This window comes from Kwoniella europaea, chromosome 1, assembly GCF_036810445.1.
Source record: "Kwoniella europaea PYCC6329 chromosome 1, complete sequence".
Lineage (NCBI taxonomy): Eukaryota > Fungi > Basidiomycota > Tremellomycetes > Tremellales > Cryptococcaceae > Kwoniella > Kwoniella europaea.
This window is the reverse complement of record NC_089487.1, coordinates 11,330,991-11,349,938: the sequence shown is the minus strand read 5'-3', so window position 1 is coordinate 11,349,938 and position 18,948 is coordinate 11,330,991. Positions and strand designations below refer to the sequence as shown.

Sequence of the window (18,948 nt, the reverse complement as noted above, 5' to 3'; positions counted from 1 at the left end):
AATGTTAGAAGGATAATAACGACTTGAGCTGAGCTGATCCAAGTTTCTTGAGAGGATGCATCAATTTCATCCAGAGGCCAAAAGGTTGATTTACGTAACTATGAATCCCTCGAGATGGTAAGATACAGGTTGCATGCAAGTGTTATCACTACATATATTAAGTTGTCTAATCTATATTGTCCTGTTCCTAACTAGCTTTCTTGGAAGCCTTGGATCGTAATTTCCTGCAATCACACTATCAGCACGAAGAATCTCACCAATAGGGGGATTTCGATACTTACAACAACAGGAAGACAAAACCATATGAAGACAAGACGAAGAGTCTATTTCGTATTGAACGTAAATTAGCACAACTGGCTGCGCACCACCAAGACTACCAGCTGTGCAATTGAGGTGAAATGCAGAATACTCACGCAGTAATAGCGATATCCCTCCAACCATCAACTTTATCACCCAAATTCAATGATTGCAGATACTCATTACCCTTGGAATAAGGACAATATCTACATTGACTGGTAGAATCTGGATTATCTATATATCCAGGATTTTGAGATAAGAAATCTTGCATGTATGCGGAACAAGTTTGACCGGATGGTGGGTCGAACAGCCCAAATTCTTGTTCGGCACATTGGACTTCGACGTCCCACATGATTCGAGAGACGAGACCGCCAATAAGATAATTGAATGGATTGAGATAGTAGATCCAGTATCCTGTATCCACAAACGCATCATCAGTATGAACACGATGCATGGACGTAAGGAAGATGAACGTACGCCAGAAAGCAGTGATTTGAGGATAAGGTACGAGCACACCACAGAAAGATACCAGTACACCAATGAGAAGTGGGTTGACGAGAGCGGCGAACACAGCATTGGGAGCATAAGCAGCGACGAATTGACCTAAATTCCAGTCATCTCAGCCATGCCCCTTTTTCTAGATATGATTATTTCAACTTACCAATACCAGTATAGAGGAATTCATACAGGGTCATCTGCAAGTATACAGGCCCCGCGACACTAGGCTTGAAGCTAAACCCTACGACGGGATACCAAGGTGCGAAGTAAAGTAAAGCGCATACCAAGAGGTATGGGATTTCCGCTACGATTTCACCGAAACAGAAAGCCTGCCATGAATAGAGCTTGGCTTTCTTCTCTCGAGCTTCGAAGATATCTCGGTTGGCGATGAACTTAGGTTGAGTTTGAGCGATCACACCGGCTAATCACCAAATCGTCAACAATCGAAAATCAGTCAGAAGAGGTCTGCGTAGAGTACTCACGAGCGACAAAGATGAATTGGAATATAGTAAAAATACGATTTTGCAAATCTGCGTATTTATTACCAATCATCCAGAACCTTCATCACCGAAGAAGGGTGTTAGCATATCCCCTTCGATACTGAGGAATGACACTCACGAGAAACCATTAAATAGGGCCGAACCAATATGTAACGCAACCTTGTTAGTAACATACTCTGTATCACGCCAAAGTTGAATCGAAGCTCTTTTCGTGACAAGTTTCAATTGAGTTCCGGTAGTAGAGGCATATTCGTATTTATCGTCTTCTTCTGAATGTTCCCTCTTGCCCGAAGTGTCTTTCTTGAGATCTTCGAGATCTTTCATACGGGCTTTACATTCTTCTGATTCGGACCATATCTTAGCCCAATCTTTACCTTTGGATAGATCACCAGATACGATGTCGATCATCCTCTCGGCTGGGTTGACTTCTTTGGGAATTTCAATATCGTGTTTACTGAAATAGTCACTGAGATTATCGACTTCGCCGACTATACGAATTCATCAGTATACTTCATAGACTGCATGTGTGGTTGACTCACAGTAGACCATTTTACCACCCGCTTTGAGTAATAGCAACAAATCGAATTGGGCAAACAACGACGCAGAGGGTTGATGAATCGTACACAACACGGCCTGACCAGCTGCAGCCAATTTACGGAGGAACGAAACGATCAAGAATGAAGATTGTCCATCTAACCCGGAAGTAGGTTCATCAAGGAATAACAATGACCTATTATTTGCGTATCATCCTTAGCTTCGTACTACAAAATACCAGTTGATATGGGACTCACGGCTTGCTGACCAATTCAACACCGATTGTCAATCGTTTACGTTGTTCTACACCAAGCCCTGCACCAGGAGTACCGATCATAGCATCTTCGATATCGTGTAATTCAAGTAAATCAATGATAACATCGACATAGGCGAGTTTTTCCTATATGGTCAATCCTCCTATCAGCACCGCTATATCATTGTCGAGAGTCAAGGAATCAGGTGACGTACCTTATCTGAGAGAGATCTGGGTTGTCTCAACAGAGCTGAGAACTCCAATGCTTCTCTGACAGTAGCTTGAGGAAGATGTACATCCACCTGTTCACAATAACCCGTAGTCCTCTGAAAGGATACAGGTAAAGGTTGTCCATTCATAAGTACTTCACCGTGAATTTCACCTTCCGTCTTTCTAGCCGCCAACACATCCATTAAAGTGGTTTTACCAGCTCCGGAAGATCCCATCAACGCGGTGAGCGTACCAGCTTTACAGTATCCGAATACATCGTCGAGCAAGGTAAGGTCTTTCCCGTGATTGTGCACTTTGTAAGTGAGATTTTTCCATGTGAACGTACTGTTCCCAAATGTCATACCTTGATCAGCCACGCACACTCTCGGTATAATCGTAGACATGTAATACAATGACTTACGTATTTTCAGCAGCGACACCTTCAGGTGTATCTTTATCTCCTTTCTTACCAGGTTTCTCATTCGTTTGCATTTCCGAATTACCCTGTTCCTCATCTCTAGGGGCATTACCATTCTGATTCGAAGCTCTGATGAATTTTCCACCACCCCCTCGCTTATACAGCAAAATCGCCTTGTTTGATCCAGCAGCGGGGAGACGTTCGATCGTTATCATTGCCAAGCCAAGGAAGAACAACCATAATGCCACGACTATACCGAAATTCCTCCATACATGGGATTTATACATGTACAAAGCGGTATTCAACCATGCTTGTCCATCGAGAGTAGTCGATCCCGGTTGAGCACCTGCGATGGCACATCCTGCGGGTGTACCCATGTAGTTCTGACCGTAGGGAACTAATTGAGGTTGGATACATTGCAATTGTTCGCCGGCAAGCTCGTTACTCATCAATGCTTCGAACGAGTAGTATACAGGGTCGATCCATCGAATCCATGAGAACCACGGTTTCATCGAAGGTGTGTAGATTATATAACCGGCGTACTGAAATAGTACAGCATGAAAGCTCAGCTGGTGTGCAGATATCAGAACAAGCTATAACTCACAGTTACTAAGATACTAAACATCAGACCAGACACTTTCGAAGCATTGTTGAAGGTGCCGAAGGAATAACCGATAAATCTGAAGAATGCGGTAGTACACAACGTGGTGATGTACGTGAACAACAAGAAGGTGAAGTACAGTCCGGGATCGACCTTGAGACCAACCATGAAGTAGATGATTAATGTGAAGATGATCAATTGACCAAGGAAAATAGGCAAGTCTCCAATAGTTTGAGCGACAAGTACAGCCGAAGGTCGATAGAGTGAGAAGGCCTTGTGTTTTGCCAATACGGCTCTTCCAGAGAAGGCAGCGGTAGTTTCACTCAAACTGATTAACGAAGGGTACAAGAGAGTCAAGAAGATGGCACCCCCTCGCAGAAACAGACCACCGGTTGTATCTGATACAGAGTAGAAGAGAGATCCTACGAGAAGAGCTTGGATGAGTGTAGTAGCTTGTCGAGCCCATAGAGTCCACTGATCTCCCCATCTCATCTGATAATCCCTTATCAAAGCAGCTCTGACCTGAGTGAAATAGTCGACTTTCTCAGATCGTTTCTTGGGCGCTAATCGATGCTTCTCCTTTTGCAGTGCATCTTGGGTATCACGGGTTTCCTGAGATTTCTGATCGTTCTTGAGATGCTCGTCTAGCTCTTGACGCATCTTCTTGGCAATGTCGCTTTTCTCGTATATCTTGGAAAACTCTGCGGGAGAGGTGGGTGCTTTGCCTTTATGTCCTTCTTTGATAACCCTTTCGTTTGTCTATACATGGTATGATCTGAATTAGCTACGTCTGAGAACAGCCAGGGTACCCAAAAAAATTGACCTACCGCTGTGACTGATGTCAAGAAATCCGCAGTATTACCTCCATCGGGATGTACGAAACCCAAATCCTCAAAGTACTTTCTAGCTTCTTCCCTTGGACCATAGTATATTACCCTTCCTTCAGCGATGACAGTGACTTTGTCGAACAAGTTGTATATACCATTACCAGCTTGATACAGACTGACCACACTGGTATTCCTCTCTATGTCAGTCAAGGTTCTAATGACTTTATTGAACTTCAATGCTGTATCCGCATCAAGACCTCTCGTAGCGTTATCCCATAATTGTACGGATGCCTTGGTAGTCAACACTTCTGCAATGGATACACGTTTCTTCTCTCCACCTACAGACCGCGAACATCGTCAGCTAGCCCTTTTTTTGAAAGTAGTCCGAGTCCGACAGAGGATTGCTCACCTGATACACCTCGTACGTATTGATCACCCACTTTGGTATCATGAGTGTGTTCCAATCCGAATATCTTTAGCAGCTCTCCTTTTGTTTTATCTTGATACATTTTCGACGACATGGGTTGACCACCATCTTCTTCAGGTAATCTAGCATGGGGTGAAGGGGTGTTCATCCTCAGGGCGAAATCCAAAGTTCTTCCAACCAGCAAATTCGGATCATGTATATCTTCTTCCGAATTGAAGATCACATCCGCTTTATAAGGTCTCAACGATTTATCTCCAGACATATCACCATAATATATCGTCCCGTCTATACCTGCATAACCATTATGCAAACCCGCAAGAGCTTTGAGGAAAGTCGTACATCCACTACCTGGTCTTCCAACGACCAACATCATTTCTCCAGGTTTGACCAATCCGTTGAAATCTTTTAAAAGATATCTTTCACCTTTGCGTAATCCTTCTTCACCTTTTTTAGGAATGGGGTCACCCTCTTTCCATCTCATATCTTCACCACGACCGCTCTCTCCAGCACCAGCATCGTCCGAACCACCTTTTTCCTCCGCTTCTACTCGAGCTTTGGCTAATCTAGCGGCTTTCTTCTTATATCGCCTGTTGGTCCACGGTGCAATTATACCCCCAACAGTAGGTGCGTACGTCACGTCATCGGCTCCTCCTTGTCCACGCACGGACAAGTGATCGTAAGCTAGAGCTAGTGAATGGTGGGCGGCTAGTCCTCGCGATTCAAGGAGTTTCTGATCGGCCTGAAAGTAGAAATGGAATGGCGTTTAGTGAACATGGTCGATATCTTGGTACATGGAATGTATTACTCACCTTCAATTGAGATCCGTAACTCCATTCATCCCCATCATCTCCATCTTCCGCTACATCCTGTCTTTGCGAATCACCATGATTACGTTCATCCTCTTCATTCGATGACGATGAATCTAGTCTTTTCGCATTCCCACTCGATCCTGTTTTGGCATCTTCCGGGACTGAGACTGTCGACTCGCTATCCCTTTCCCCATCTCCATCTCTCTCATCGACGGTGGTATCCTTTGACTGGTCCGATTGCCTTCTCTGACTTCCAGTGGTGGTGAGAGTAGCATTATCGTTAGCGGTGATCTCTAATGTAGGTGTCGATTGGTTGGGTGAGAGCTGAGAGCGAGGTTCGGGTTGTTGTAAGTTGACATCTTCATTGTTTATGGCGGGTTCTCTTTCCTCTTCGCCCAGGTGGTTAGACTGTACGTCGTGGTGAGTCGCGTCGATAGGTGGACCAAGTACCGGTATATTGCTCATCGTGTATATTTATCTATCTATGGAGCAATCCCTTTCTACGGGATAAAGACGAATTATGATACCCTATCGTTTTGGGAGGGTGTAAACAGTGAAGAAAACAAGGAGCTAGCTAGATATGCACAATGAAATAATGATCCAGCAGTTATGAGTATTTATCATATCATACCATTCCCTCGGTTCGATGGCCGAGGCTGGTCATATGAAGTGTCCATGCAATGGCTACTGATAAATTTCGAAAACCGAGGTGTACTCGATGGTCGATCTGAAGCGAGATTTTGTTTTTGATAAATTTGGTAATCGGATCGAATCAAATCGACAGGTGCGTCATAGGCTTGCTTAGACTTGGGGTTCCTGATCGCCTTGTTTGTTTGTCTCGCGCCGCCCGATTAGTAACTCACATGTCTCGATTCCAGCACTCAAGCACTACCACCTTATCACCGCCGCCGGCTCGATATAGGGCATATGGGCAGCCTTCTATCTTCATGGCTACCACAGTGCTATATTGTGTTCCCTGCTAAGTCAGACAACAGGAGAGAAAACATGTTAAATCGCATATAGCACATCACATCGATCAAGATCATTCGTCGTCATGTATACTGTAGTTATATAAATTAGTCGTTAAAAGCTGGCCAAAAAACATTCATTATATATTATGAGATTCAAGCATTCTTCTAACCTGTTCGGCAGTTTCATCAACTTCGAAAGTTGTCTATATAAAACGAATTTAGTTTACATGCCAGCATGAGTACAGGTAGCGGGAAAGGTACAGAAAACTCACAACCTGTGGTAGGTAAGCGCCAGCACTCAGATCCAAAGTCCACAAATCATCAAAGACACTTTCACCATTATATCCACCCGATATGAATATCCTAGCGTCATGTAGTAACGCAACGTGATACCCTCTTCCGGGAGGTATAACACCCTTGGGCGATTTCGTCTCCCACTGAAGTGTTACTAAGTCACACACAAAATCAACATCGTCACGATGATTGAGAGTGTTCCGGGGTCTTTGATACGTTACTCACCAAGATTGAATAGTAAGACATCCTGAGCATAGGTCTGTCCATTATGTCCACCAATGATGAACAAGTATGATCCTACCTGAGTGGAAGTATGTGATAATCTATTATGTTTTACGTCTGTCGATATCAACGTCCATACTCGAGTTTCTATAATCCACGATGTATCCATGTCAGTCGCAAAAACACGATTCCTGCGCAATGACAAAGGTCAAGGAAGTTTGGAGAGAAAGATGATGGACTCACGTAAATTCAATATATGTATATCAGCGAAACTAGCATGTCCATCACTACCCCCAAAAACAATCATCTTATCCCCTACCAGATTGGCAGTATGATAACCCTTTTTCTGCGGTATATCACCTTTGGTCTTCCATTCTTGCCAACTTAGATTGTTAGTATCTGTTATATCCAACGCCCAAACATCGTTCAGTGCCGCTTGTCCATTCCCCCCTCCAAATACTATCAGGTAGTTCTTATACAGGACTGTGGTGTGGGCTCTGCGAGGAGGTGGGATGGGTGTTTTAGGTGTACCGATCGTAGGACGTGAGAAGTGATGTGTAACTGGTGACGAAGTATGATAAATCAGCTTGGTATAGAGTCAAACATATGAACATCATCCCCTACTCACCAGTATCCAATATCCAAACTTCATTACTATAACTTGGACCATCTCCCCCACCAAATATAAATAATTTATCGCCTACCAACGTTGTCGTGTGAGCTCTAAGGGGCGGGAACTGTTCACCTCTAGTTTCTATAGTGGACCATAATAAACTCTCTGTATCAAACCATGCTACACCCCTCCAACAACTACTCTTATCTACACCTCCAATGATCCATATCCTCTCTCCGACTAATGTCCCGCTGTGCGCTCGTAAGGCCTGATTGGGCGGTCTACCATGAAAGGGTACAGGAGAATAGTACATCGAGCTCGCAGGTGCTTTGCCGACATTTTTTGAATTGGGCAATGATGGTTCTAAAATCCTAGACGATGATATTGGTTGGCGAGATGTTTTCGATGATACTTTACGTATCTTATCTTTATCTTTCTCCTTGACTGTCGATCCATCAGCACTTGATGAGGCAGGAGCAGGTACAGTCAATGATCTATCTCTATCTCTATCTCTATCTCTAGATTTGGACGTAGATGCGGATGGCAAGGAAGGTTTGGTATTTGATCTTTTCCTCGTTGTAGCCGTGTCTTCAGTTCCACTATCCGTCTCACCGTCCCTCAACCGATCTATAGGATTACCAGATCCAGATCCAGATCCCGTGACATCTTCGAGTGAGTTCCCAGGTATAGATTCTTTCCTCCTTGGCACTCCCACAGGAGGTCCATTAGTCGTACGATGTATAGGACCCAGCTCGGGAGGTTGAGGTTGAGACTGGCCAGTGGTGGTTGATGGGGAGGCGGTCGGGGTGAAATCACGAGTACGAGGTATGGTCCTCGATGAATTAGTTGTAGATCCGGATGCGGATGCGGATGCAACAGGTTGTGATTCAGGTCTCATCTGTGCCATGTGAGCAGGATATGTTATAGGTTCTAAATCAGATTCGTTACCTGGTGGTGTGGGTGTTCTATTATTGATCATAGGTGATGTACTTAGATTTGATGGGGACTGATATTGGTTGGTGAAAGGTGATACGGGTGGTTGATGACTGGGCTGACTAGAATCAGGTGTATTGAGTAGTGAAGATGTTCTGGAAGGTGGTAACAATCCTGATTCCGATATGTTGGATTCTTTATTCTCGGTCGTTGATGTCGAAGCAAAGAAAGCGGAAGAGACTGAACTATCATCTACTACCACTTGAGATAATGAAGGAAATGTCGAACCTCTATGATGATTTACTGTCTCTGTCGTCCCATTGTTTGGAGGTGTTATATCGACTGTAGGAGGTGGAGTAGAAGTCTTCTCTGACCGTCTAAAAGGGCTTCTGGCGAGTGTGGGCAATCTCCTGAATGTTGACGAGGTGGGTAAGGTGAGGTTGGATCCGGAAGGGTTACGATGTCGACCTGGATGTTGGAGAGAGGGAGAGTAGACGATCATTCAGTGTGATGCATTACACAGAGGGTAACGATAAGAGATGGGCATGACATACCGTTTGAATCCATTTTGACTGTTTGTTATCGTCTATGTTTATTTTTTATAGGTTGTCTGTGCTTGAGTAGGTGCATGAGCAGGCAGCATTGATCGTCTCCTCCCTTCCCCCTTGGTGCTGTTAGATATCTCTTTCTCCAGCCGTCTTAGATAGTTTCCTTTCCTGTGGATCACCTGTTATTGATCTTTCCCAGTATCCTTGGCGGTATGGAATATTGAGCTATTGACAAGATTTGATCTCTGATATGTCCAGGTGTCCAGGTAGTTGAGTATGGATGAATGTATGAACATGATCATATGAATATATGAATGATTCGAAACATGACATGAGATTCTCTTTGGTCCAACGCGTCGCGGTGATCACGGTCAGGGGTGAAACTGCTACTAATCTATTAAATTTTGGGTACAGAGTAAGCAATGTTTCATCTGACTGCATATATACGTATCATCCTTATCCTTAACTCCCCTTGTTTGTTTATCCATGAATCAGATCTAGTTCATACATATACCAGACAGACCCTACAAACACCCCGAAACGGAGAGGGAAGCTCGATCATGGTGAATGAAACAGATCCGACCACTACGTCAAATTATTTTCAGGTAGCTGTAGAAGACGATCAGCAGGCTATTGAACAACAAGGAGAATCAAGTACCAGTGCCGGTACGAGCGCTGATGTTGTCACATCAGACAAGGCGGCAAAGGCAGAAATCAGGAGACAGCGTATAGAGGCTGCCGTTGAGCGGTCGAAGAGTGAATACAAGTCTGAACATGCATACACGGAGAGAGGGGTGAGTGAACGAACACTCGTCAAAATCTTCCAACGGACATCTAGAACTGTCGAAAATCTACGCACATAAGGATGTTGATCGAAAGGACTTGTATGTATAGTGGTTCAATGATGGAGAAAGCCAGAGAAACGTCCTGTCGAAAGATAAAGTCGATAAACAGCATTTAGGTGAGCGAATCAAACCATCTGTGACCAAATTCAACATGGAAATGATGTTTCCCCTGGTCGATTACTGATAGGGTTGATTGAAATGTAGAATACATAACCACCTCATTATACTATGCCTCTCCACCAGACTATACCGAAGCTCTCCGATTGATAATGAAGAATTTCGATCCCAATCCTACTGGCAGCAAACCGAAACCGATGGGAGGACTGAATAGGGAATTGTTAGATACTGCTTTGAGGTGCAGTTTGGCCATAAGGGATGCTGAAAGTGCAGTGAAGTTGGCTGATTCAACTAAAAACATGGTCAGTCAACTCGTGTTCCGAACGTATTCTGTGTGGTTCTATCTTGACAACTGGTGAAACTGACTTGTATGATGGTATAGTGGAAAGGTCAGTTCGCAGGTGTATCAGCTTTAGCTTCCGATGCGTATTTATTAGCAGGTAGACCGATAGGTGAGTTATAGATCTCATTCGCAGCCACGCAGATCATCTTTGATATTACTGTAATAATACTAACTCTTCAACCCTCTATTTTGTGCTTGATGCCGCACTCTAGACGCTCTCGCTCCCCTGTTCGTATCTATATCAGCATTCGGTTTACACCAACACCTCTTAACTCGCTTGTCTTCCATACTTGAATCCCACGTTTCCGTCTCCTCATCAAGTTCTGCTGGAAATTCAACACCGATATACGAGAATGTAAATCGTTTGATTGGGATATTGGATAAAGTGATCATATGGAAATCTATGCATCTACAAAAACCCCTATTTCAATCTCAAACCGCAGGACAAGAGCCAAATACGAACACAAACACGAATTCAATTATAGATATGTCATTCAGCGACCAACCTCTGAATTCTTCTGGAATACTCGAAGAATTACAGATAAATGAAGATGATACACAGCATCAGGATTTGATAAGTGGGGTGAAAGGAACGGTGAATAGGTTGAATAAAGGGTTTAAGAATGATCCTTCTGAAGATGTGGTTGAGAAATCTGTTAGAGAGTTGTAGGCGCAATTTGAATTGGGAAGGAGGGCAGAAAGCTTCCTGCTTTAGTATACGCACGGTATCCCTGTCAAAGGGCTTGTTATACCATCTCAACCGAGATTAACTAGGCCACATGACACACACACCTACATGAAGTTTAGCTTGGTCGAGCCTGGCTGAGGACTTCGTCAATCACATACATATCATTGCATAAATTTCACGAACATGGCATAACGTGGCATAGCAATCGCATCTTCGTAATCTAATTAAAGCTATTTATACATTACATAGAATATACAAAAATAGAGAAGATCAAAATCTATATGATAATATGCACAAAGCAGATATGCTTACAGAACTATATGTGCATCAACTTTTACAAAGCTCCAAGAGGATCCCAAGCTTTCTTATCTTCACCCATAGCAGCTCTTATCATCTCTTCGTCCGTCGTCGTTGGCAATTTCGGTGTGGAGTTCGTGTTCTCGTTCAAGGACAACTCAGCTAAGGAAGGTGATGATTTACTTTGTACCTTATCTGAATTAGGTTTGGGCAAGGTCGAGGTGGCGGGAGGTTTATCGGTAGACCATGGATTCGAGTTTGAATTACTATTCAACCTATTGACAGTCGGTAGTACATCGTTCGAATTTGGTGTTGTTGTCGTAGCGTTGAAATTAGGGTTGATTACGCTTGGTAAAGCAGAAGTAGAAGTAGTAGTACCAGTTGACCAAGGATTACTCTCAGAAGGTATCCTAAAATTCGTTCTCGGAGTATACGTATACGGTTTATATTCTTTCCTGTCTTCTAACCCATTCTCATTCCCACTCGCACTGGTAATTGTGCCACCTCCCATCTCTCCTGATCTACCAATACCGCTATCCCAGGGATCCGATCCATCTATCTCTCCAGCCTCAGCTTTCAATTGATTATAAGCATCTTGAGATATATTCTTTATCTGTCTACCGGCATTTTGCACTGCGTTGAACGCTCCAGAAGAGAATTGTTGCCAATTCCATCCACCACCAGAAGATGGTGATGTTGACATATCCGTTCGAATGGGTGTTTGACCAGTACTGTCATGTAAAGGCGAGATTGACCGGATCGGATTACTAGGTAAAGTTACTGGATCTTGCGAATTGGAACTTATCGGTCCTACCACATCTACCCCTTGAGCTTGCTGGTTAAGTACGATTGGCGATCCATTCATCTCTTCATCTCCTCTTCTAAATAACCTGAACCAGAATTTGACATCTTTCGGATCATACAACAATACACCTTGATCACCATCATTCTTCTTATCCAAACCACTATCAAACTCCTTATTCACATATCTCTCTTTATGTTGATTCGTATAATCCCATATCGACCTGGTTAAAGAGGTATATTGATTTTTCTGTTTTTCATTATTAAACAAGAACGTTCCGAATTGACATGAATACAAATGATGGTAAATATCCAACAGGTACTTCTCATTAAATTCGAATCTTTCGGGAAACTGCCTTTGAATTTGTCTGACACAATCTAAAAATTGATGGAAAACAGGTGAAATCTCTTTCAAGTGTGAGTGAGATTGGGTTGAATTGGTGAATTGCTTTTGTACAGATGCGAAAAATGCTTGTGCGGCTTTGGCGGCTGCTGCTCCATTCGGGGTATCTTCTTCCTCATCGTCTGATGAAATTTCATTTTCAGATAAGATAAAGTATTTTTCGGATGATAGGTGATTCGATCGATCTAAGAATTTATGTCCAAATGATAAAAAATCTTTTTCGACCAATACGCTAAATCCCTCGATAGTCCTATAATATGGATCCAGGCATATCTGAGATATAGCACTGAGTTGAGCAGTCCTATCCCATCCATCCGAACAATGAATCAAAACGTGAGAAGCGTTTAAATGTATGTTTTTGATTATCATTAATGATCCATCTAATATCGTCGAAAGATGTTTCAACCAATTGGATTTTCTCAATAACGTTCTATCCAATACTCCCGCACCAGAAATGGCTGATGCAGCAGGTTTAGATTCGGCTTCTCGGATTGCTTCAATGATGATCTTGAGACTGTTCCGCATGACGTGTATATTGTCTATACCGAGATACGCTTTTTTACCAAGCTTATAATTTTCCATATTCTCTGTTCCGGCTCCCATAGCTACGTTAGCCATCGCATTGGTGGTTGGTCGAGCGTCAATGATGAGATTGGTGGTAGTCGCTCCGTACACTGGAGCAGAGTAGGCCGCTTCGGGATATAAGTGTGAAGAGAAAATACATTCTACTAGACGTTCATCTTGAGCCGAACGGGAGTTCTTCAGTCCGACCATAGGCTGCGAAGAACGTGTTATGGATGCCTAAAAGAAATGAAGTATCAGCAAGTTTCGGTCATGCATACTGGCACTTATCGATAGTCACATAAGGTGAAGCATTTTTCACATCATCCAAAACTCACATTATTACCCCAATGCAGATACGTCAGAACCGGTATTCTCGCCTTACTCCTATATTTACTTGCGTAACTCAACGTCGAATCTGATATTCTGGCAGGCACGACCAATTTACTTGGGTAGGTGGTTGAGAATGAATAATCCTTGTTTATATCGGTGAACCGCCATGATTTCGTTTTGCTTCCTAGACCTTGACGGGCGAATTCCGTTCGGGGATTATACGTTGACCAACCTGTTGAGGTTGAAGCTACAGACGTGGACGCAGTCGATGATGAAGGAGGGGGCGTATAGAAGAATGCGTGTAATAGTTCAACCGATGCTACCACCATAGTTACCATATCGTTAGTTTCATCATCATCATCATCATCAAACATCCTAGATACTTCTGCAAATCTGAGATTTATACTCACTCTTCACTGCTGAATCTTTTATACTCTGCCAAACATCCTCTGCGCCCCCACTCTTACCCATCGATCTATCCTTCTCGAAGAGGAACACATAATTCTTGAAATGCTTCGTCTCAACCTTCAGTGGATAAGCACCTTGAATGGATTGTGGTAATTTCGTGAGCAGAGTAATTATCGGGTAAGGTATCCAAATCTCTTCGGTCTTATTCTTATCCTGCTTGAGATCAGTCTCATTCTTCCGCTGCGTCGAGACTTCAGTTGGATTCTCGCAGAATATGAGATGATGAGGTGTTAAATGGATCGTCCCTGTCTTTCTAACTTTACTAGGTCCCCCTTCACTCGTGGTAGGCGGTATGTAATATTCCAATACCACATTGTCCACTTTGGTTATTCTGATGGTGTCCATATTGGGCTTAAACGAGGTACAGTGAGATTTGGCCTGTTCAATAATGGATATAGGATGTCAGTCAATACTGTTGTCAATGATCCCAATTGATAAGTCTAGTAACGTAGACCCCCATGTAAGGTTGATTGACGTCGTTCGGGACAGACGGCGATCGCCGCTTCATCTTGCCAAGCCATTAAAGCTGGTATCGACAAGTAAATGTATATTATATTGATGTGAAGGATGCATGTATCTATCTGTATATCTGTATTTGAATGAATCGACTACAAAAGTATATATAGTGTGTACACGTACAACAAGATCGAGCAGTCTATCATGTAAAACAACGATGCGATAAAACGAATGAGTCTAGTTCATCCCTTTCTTCAGAGCTGATATCGTATTGGCTCCTTCAATCCTTGCCTCCTTCATTCCGAATTGTTTATACTTTTTATGATCCACATTATATAGCAGGGAAAAGTCGATCATACTATTTTGACAACGGACGAACAAATATATCAGTTGACCTCTTCACTCTTCGTGACTTGAGCGTTTCCTCAGCTTCAACTTGAAAACGGAATATTCACCTTGATCCATTGATCCAATATCGACGCTTCTCCAGCTACCTGTCTAGCTTCCACCCATACCCAGAGCTACGATACGTTGGGACACATAACTTCGGTCAGTCCTTTTTCCTCCAGTAGAAACCTGCGTTGGAATGTACAGAGCGTATAAGAGCCAGTTCATAACTCACCTTGATCATAGCTAACAAATTCCCTTTAGGTGTATTATTGATAACCTCCTTCGTACCCATCTGTCTACCCAATTGTCTCAAGATCGGTAAAGCAGACTTGAATAAGTCCATATTCGGATCCAACTGTCTACCTATCCCTTCCAAAAGTAAAATCGACAAGACGGTATTTACAAAATCACCTTCAAGTTTCACATGATGTTGTCTGACCGCATTGAGCACATCAGTGAGAATATCGGATATTTTGATTTTTGCTAAACTGAACGTCTTCGATTTGACTGATAAGACCACATGTTGGATTTTAAGAGCAAAAGTCTCTTCGTCAATCACATGTTCCGGCGTACGACATCTCTCAACCATTAGTTTACCAGCTTTGTACCCGTCGAACTCGGCTACACTTTGAAACAAGTCTAGGAAATTTCTTCTATTCTTGTCGTCTAGAGAAGTGACCAGACCAGCATCGATGAAGATCAGTTGAGGCTCATAGCCCTCTTTGTACAATTCGGATAGTCGATCATGCCACGCATCGTGATCGTGTGCTATGGATGCCAACGACTCGACGAGCTGTTCGTTGGAGATGCTGGACGAAGGGGGCGAGTCTGAAGGGGGTGTTTGAGAATGTCGACTGAATTTATTGAGCAATGGTCCAAGATAATCTGTAGTGGTGGGCTTATAGAATCGTACCATGATGTTACCCCTACAAAAGCACGTTTGGTATTCACCTATCAGCTCAATTGTTTCACAATCAACGCTTGTTCAGCTGACTCACGGATGTAGATCACCATGAGTCCAATTATCCAATAACAACATTTCCTGCAAGCCCCACCAAAAAAACGGTCAGTACGCTTATTTGCCAACAGCGATTTCATCACAGAAGTGGTCACATACCAAGAAAGCATCCAATCCGATTCCAGCGATCATATCATCATAGTCTCCACCGCCATTGGTCAAGAACCACTTTAGCGGTAAAGCATTTTCAAATTCCTCTATCAATACATCTTTCGATTCATTTTGACCCAATTTGAAGGGACTTGGGAAAGTCACCCTTCTACCCCTCTTTTGGAAATTCACCTCGAATCTTTCTAAATTGGACGCTTCCACTCTTAAATCCAATTGCGAGTTCATCATGTCGCCGAAGACAGCGACTTCTTCAGGGAGTGACAACCATTCCATACCTGGGAAAGCGTTGAAGATGTTCGCGAATACAGACATGATGGCTATATCCCTTCGAATCGTTTTACGTGCTCGAGGATGTAACACTTTGATTGCGACTGAACGTGTATGAGACTCGTCCACCGGTACTCGATCGTGCTTTGCGCTCGCCGCTCCGCCGATGAATACAGACGGTTTCAATTTGGCTTTATACACCTACAAGATAGCAAGCAGTGTTCGTCAGCTGATCTCACTATATGTATTTACAATCAACTGACCTGGGCAATCGCTCCACATCCTATGGGCTCGTCGTTGAATTCTTCAAAAATCTCATCAAATTTCATCCCGAAGGCTCTTTCCAGTACTCGTTTGGTATGAGAGAGTGAATGGGGTTTACCGTTCGAATGCAACTTCGACATCTTATCGCATAATTCAGCTGGGAAGAGGTCCGCTCGAGATGCAGCCCATTGACCAAGTTTGATGAAAGACGGACCGGCCCTTTCCATCTGTTTGACCAAGAAAGAATACCACCAACTCGCGCCCCAATTCTCCTCGTCATCGCCCGAAACTGGTTTACCAGATCTGCGTCGTCGTCGTTCGGGCTTGCCAACCAATAACATCGGTGTGGTCAATATGACAGGTCCAAATAGGAATGCTAAGTGGAAAAACCTAAAAATCGTTGCGAATGGTTCCAGGATGTAGAGCTGTATCACACGTAAGATGGTAAGAGGAGGTTCGGATGGTGAAATTGCCACAATGTCCTCCTGAATCGGACCTTCTTCATCGGAATACACAGGGATATAATTCATCTCTACGGCTGACTCGTTCTTGACCGGTTGTCGGTAGAGATAAATGACTGCACCTAATCCTACACCACCCATGACAGCCAATCTAAGGGGTTTAGATCCGGAATCTCCATCGCTGTTATTTGAAGAAGGTCCGTTTGAGCCAGCATCATCTCCTGAAGATTGTCTAGTGGGATCCACCACGCCGCCCACACGGCCTTTACCAATGACAGCCGAGACTGGAGCAGCAATAGTACCGAACGATCTTCTCGTAGCAGTTTTCAGCGCATTCCATCCCTCGTTATCAAATATGAAAGGTGGGAGGCTAGAGCTCGGTTTCATGGGTAATTTCGCAGCGTCTTCCGCTCTTTTCTTGATTTCGTTCCAGACTTCGTTTTTCAGCACCTCTCCTCTAAGCCTGTTTAGCTCTCCTTCGAGCGTCAAGAGATTTCGTCGAGCGGGTGAAGGAGCCTGGGCATTCATCCGTCGTACCAAATCATTGATCTGTTTGATGTTCTCCTGATGAAATTTGAGTTCGCGTGCTTCCCAAGCTTCGTCTTGAGAGGGAATAGAACGTAGTGGCGGTAAGGGTGATAGAGCACTGGTCGAAATGACATTACGAACGAGATGAGTTGTATAGGTCGTTAACAGAGTGCTACGGAAAGCAGCCAATGTGGAGTCCAGTGAATGCTGGAGTTCGATCCATGGTGGAAGGGCGCCTTGACGCTTGACTATCCGATTCCTGCAGTACTGTCAGCTAAAGACTTCAGGTTATGTAGCAAATAACTCACATAAGGAGTTCACCGGTTTCTAAATCTCGATGAGTCAGCTGAGCTCATTGTAGGAAGAAGATCAGAAAGCTCACCGAGATGAGGATTACTAGCTTCAGGATCTTTGGGTATAGGTTTACCTTTCCCATTCGTGATCTTGAAGAAACCGGCCTCTGACAAATTGAGCGTTATATCAGTGACACGTAAAGGTGGATACATGCCGAAAAGTCTACTCTCACCTTTAGCGCGCTAGGAATTAATGAAATCAGCATCTGAAATAGACGATAAGACAGTGGACAGATACTAGTGACCCTTACTCACCTGTATACGATCTTCTACCAGACCTCCCCAAGCTCTCATCCCACTTGCTGAACCCTTCTGAGCACCCAGTACACTACTCCCTTTTATCTGCCTGTTACCTCTAAACGTCTCATCTTCCTCATCTTCTCCAATATCTACAAGCACCTGCTCTCCAGATCCTATACCGAGCTTATAGTCTAGTGCATTCTCTCTGGCATTATCCAATCTTCTAATGGTCTTTCCGGATCTTCGAGCTTCCTTGACTCTCGAACGGGTCTTACCATCTGCTCCGGGTGGTAGGGTAAGTTCAAGCAAGTTGGTAAGAGAATCGCCATCCTTGTTTGATTTTATAAATGTACCATATTTGATCTGCGGAGCTGATTTCAACGTCGTCTCTCCAGTGTAAGTCGAATGCCATGGTCGATGTAAATGAGGTGGAATAGTGGTTCGATGTGGATTAGGTTTCTCTGCTTCCCCTTCTTCCACCTTAGGTGAAGAGAATAGTGGTTTACCCAAAGCTGGGTTCAGATCTAGTGATTTGATGTATTTCTTTATCTTGTCTTCTGACGAGTTATGCTTGATACCTCCAGGTTCCCTTAGTGGTTTGTTCGCATCTAATAGCATTCGCAAGACTGCATCATGTGTCGATTCGTCTCCTGTCCAAATTTCACCTTGACTATGTATGAGATGATCCCTCGAATTGGTATTGGAGATGGATTCTTCTTCGATCGAGTCGGCAAACAGCTTGGCTGAACCTGTCAATCCATTTTGACTCTCACTGGAAGATGTATCGACACGATCGGAAGAGGATGAAGAAGAAGAATGCTGAGATCGAATATTGAGAAAGGCCCGCCGACTGGCTGTTATAGCTGCACGTCGATGTACCGGCAGCATCTTTGCTACCCCCGATCTTCCTTATAGCAAAGCAAGGTATTATAGAGAATATATTGTTATGGTAAGCAAGTATACACAAGAGTTGACAAAGGAGAGTAAAGAAGAACGCAATTCAAGAGAATGGCATGGACATGCTCCACTTTTAGGTATCATATCATATG

At 43.6% G+C, this 18,948-nt stretch overlaps 5 protein-coding genes across 5 annotated transcripts; 1 reads left to right on the top strand and 4 right to left on the bottom strand.

The window, feature by feature from the left end:
- Positions 1–187: 187 nt before the first annotated feature.
- Positions 188–5,839, bottom strand: V865_004309 (uncharacterized protein; the record flags this gene model as incomplete). The annotated part of the gene is made up of 15 exons (XM_066228093.1): positions 188–224; positions 282–323; positions 414–711; positions 775–900; positions 959–1,216; positions 1,278–1,354; positions 1,414–1,783; positions 1,835–2,025; positions 2,087–2,229; positions 2,298–2,637; positions 2,714–3,252; positions 3,315–4,070; positions 4,139–4,476; positions 4,548–5,304; positions 5,375–5,839. 15 exons carry the CDS (start codon positions 5,837–5,839, stop codon positions 188–190), a joined length of 4,737 nt encoding a protein of 1,578 aa, XP_066084190.1.
- Positions 5,840–6,482: 643 nt separating this feature from the next.
- Positions 6,483–8,909, bottom strand: V865_004308 (uncharacterized protein; the record flags this gene model as incomplete). The annotated part of the gene is made up of 5 exons (XM_066228092.1): positions 6,483–6,548; positions 6,618–6,793; positions 6,865–7,008; positions 7,105–7,422; positions 7,490–8,909. 5 exons carry the CDS (start codon positions 8,907–8,909, stop codon positions 6,483–6,485), a joined length of 2,124 nt encoding a protein of 707 aa, XP_066084189.1.
- Positions 8,910–9,515: 606 nt separating this feature from the next.
- On the top strand, positions 9,516–10,930 carry V865_004307 (uncharacterized protein; the record flags this gene model as incomplete). Its single annotated transcript, XM_066228091.1, has 5 exons — positions 9,516–9,749; positions 9,850–9,916; positions 10,005–10,219; positions 10,300–10,369; positions 10,473–10,930. The coding sequence occupies 5 exons, from the start codon at positions 9,516–9,518 to the stop codon at positions 10,928–10,930; spliced, it is 1,044 nt and encodes a 347-aa protein (XP_066084188.1).
- Positions 10,931–11,282: 352 nt separating this feature from the next.
- On the bottom strand, positions 11,283–14,156 carry V865_004306 (uncharacterized protein; the record flags this gene model as incomplete). Its single annotated transcript, XM_066228090.1, has 3 exons — positions 11,283–13,250; positions 13,349–13,662; positions 13,754–14,156. The coding sequence occupies 3 exons, from the start codon at positions 14,154–14,156 to the stop codon at positions 11,283–11,285; spliced, it is 2,685 nt and encodes an 894-aa protein (XP_066084187.1).
- Positions 14,157–14,598: 442 nt separating this feature from the next.
- V865_004305 (uncharacterized protein) lies at positions 14,599–18,787 on the bottom strand (the record flags this gene model as incomplete). The annotated part of the gene is made up of 9 exons (XM_066228089.1): positions 14,599–14,625; positions 14,723–14,788; positions 14,890–15,583; positions 15,656–15,699; positions 15,775–16,254; positions 16,317–17,565; positions 17,615–17,633; positions 17,689–17,842; positions 17,915–18,787. 9 exons carry the CDS (start codon positions 18,785–18,787, stop codon positions 14,599–14,601), a joined length of 3,606 nt encoding a protein of 1,201 aa, XP_066084186.1.
- Positions 18,788–18,948: the final 161 nt, after the last annotated feature.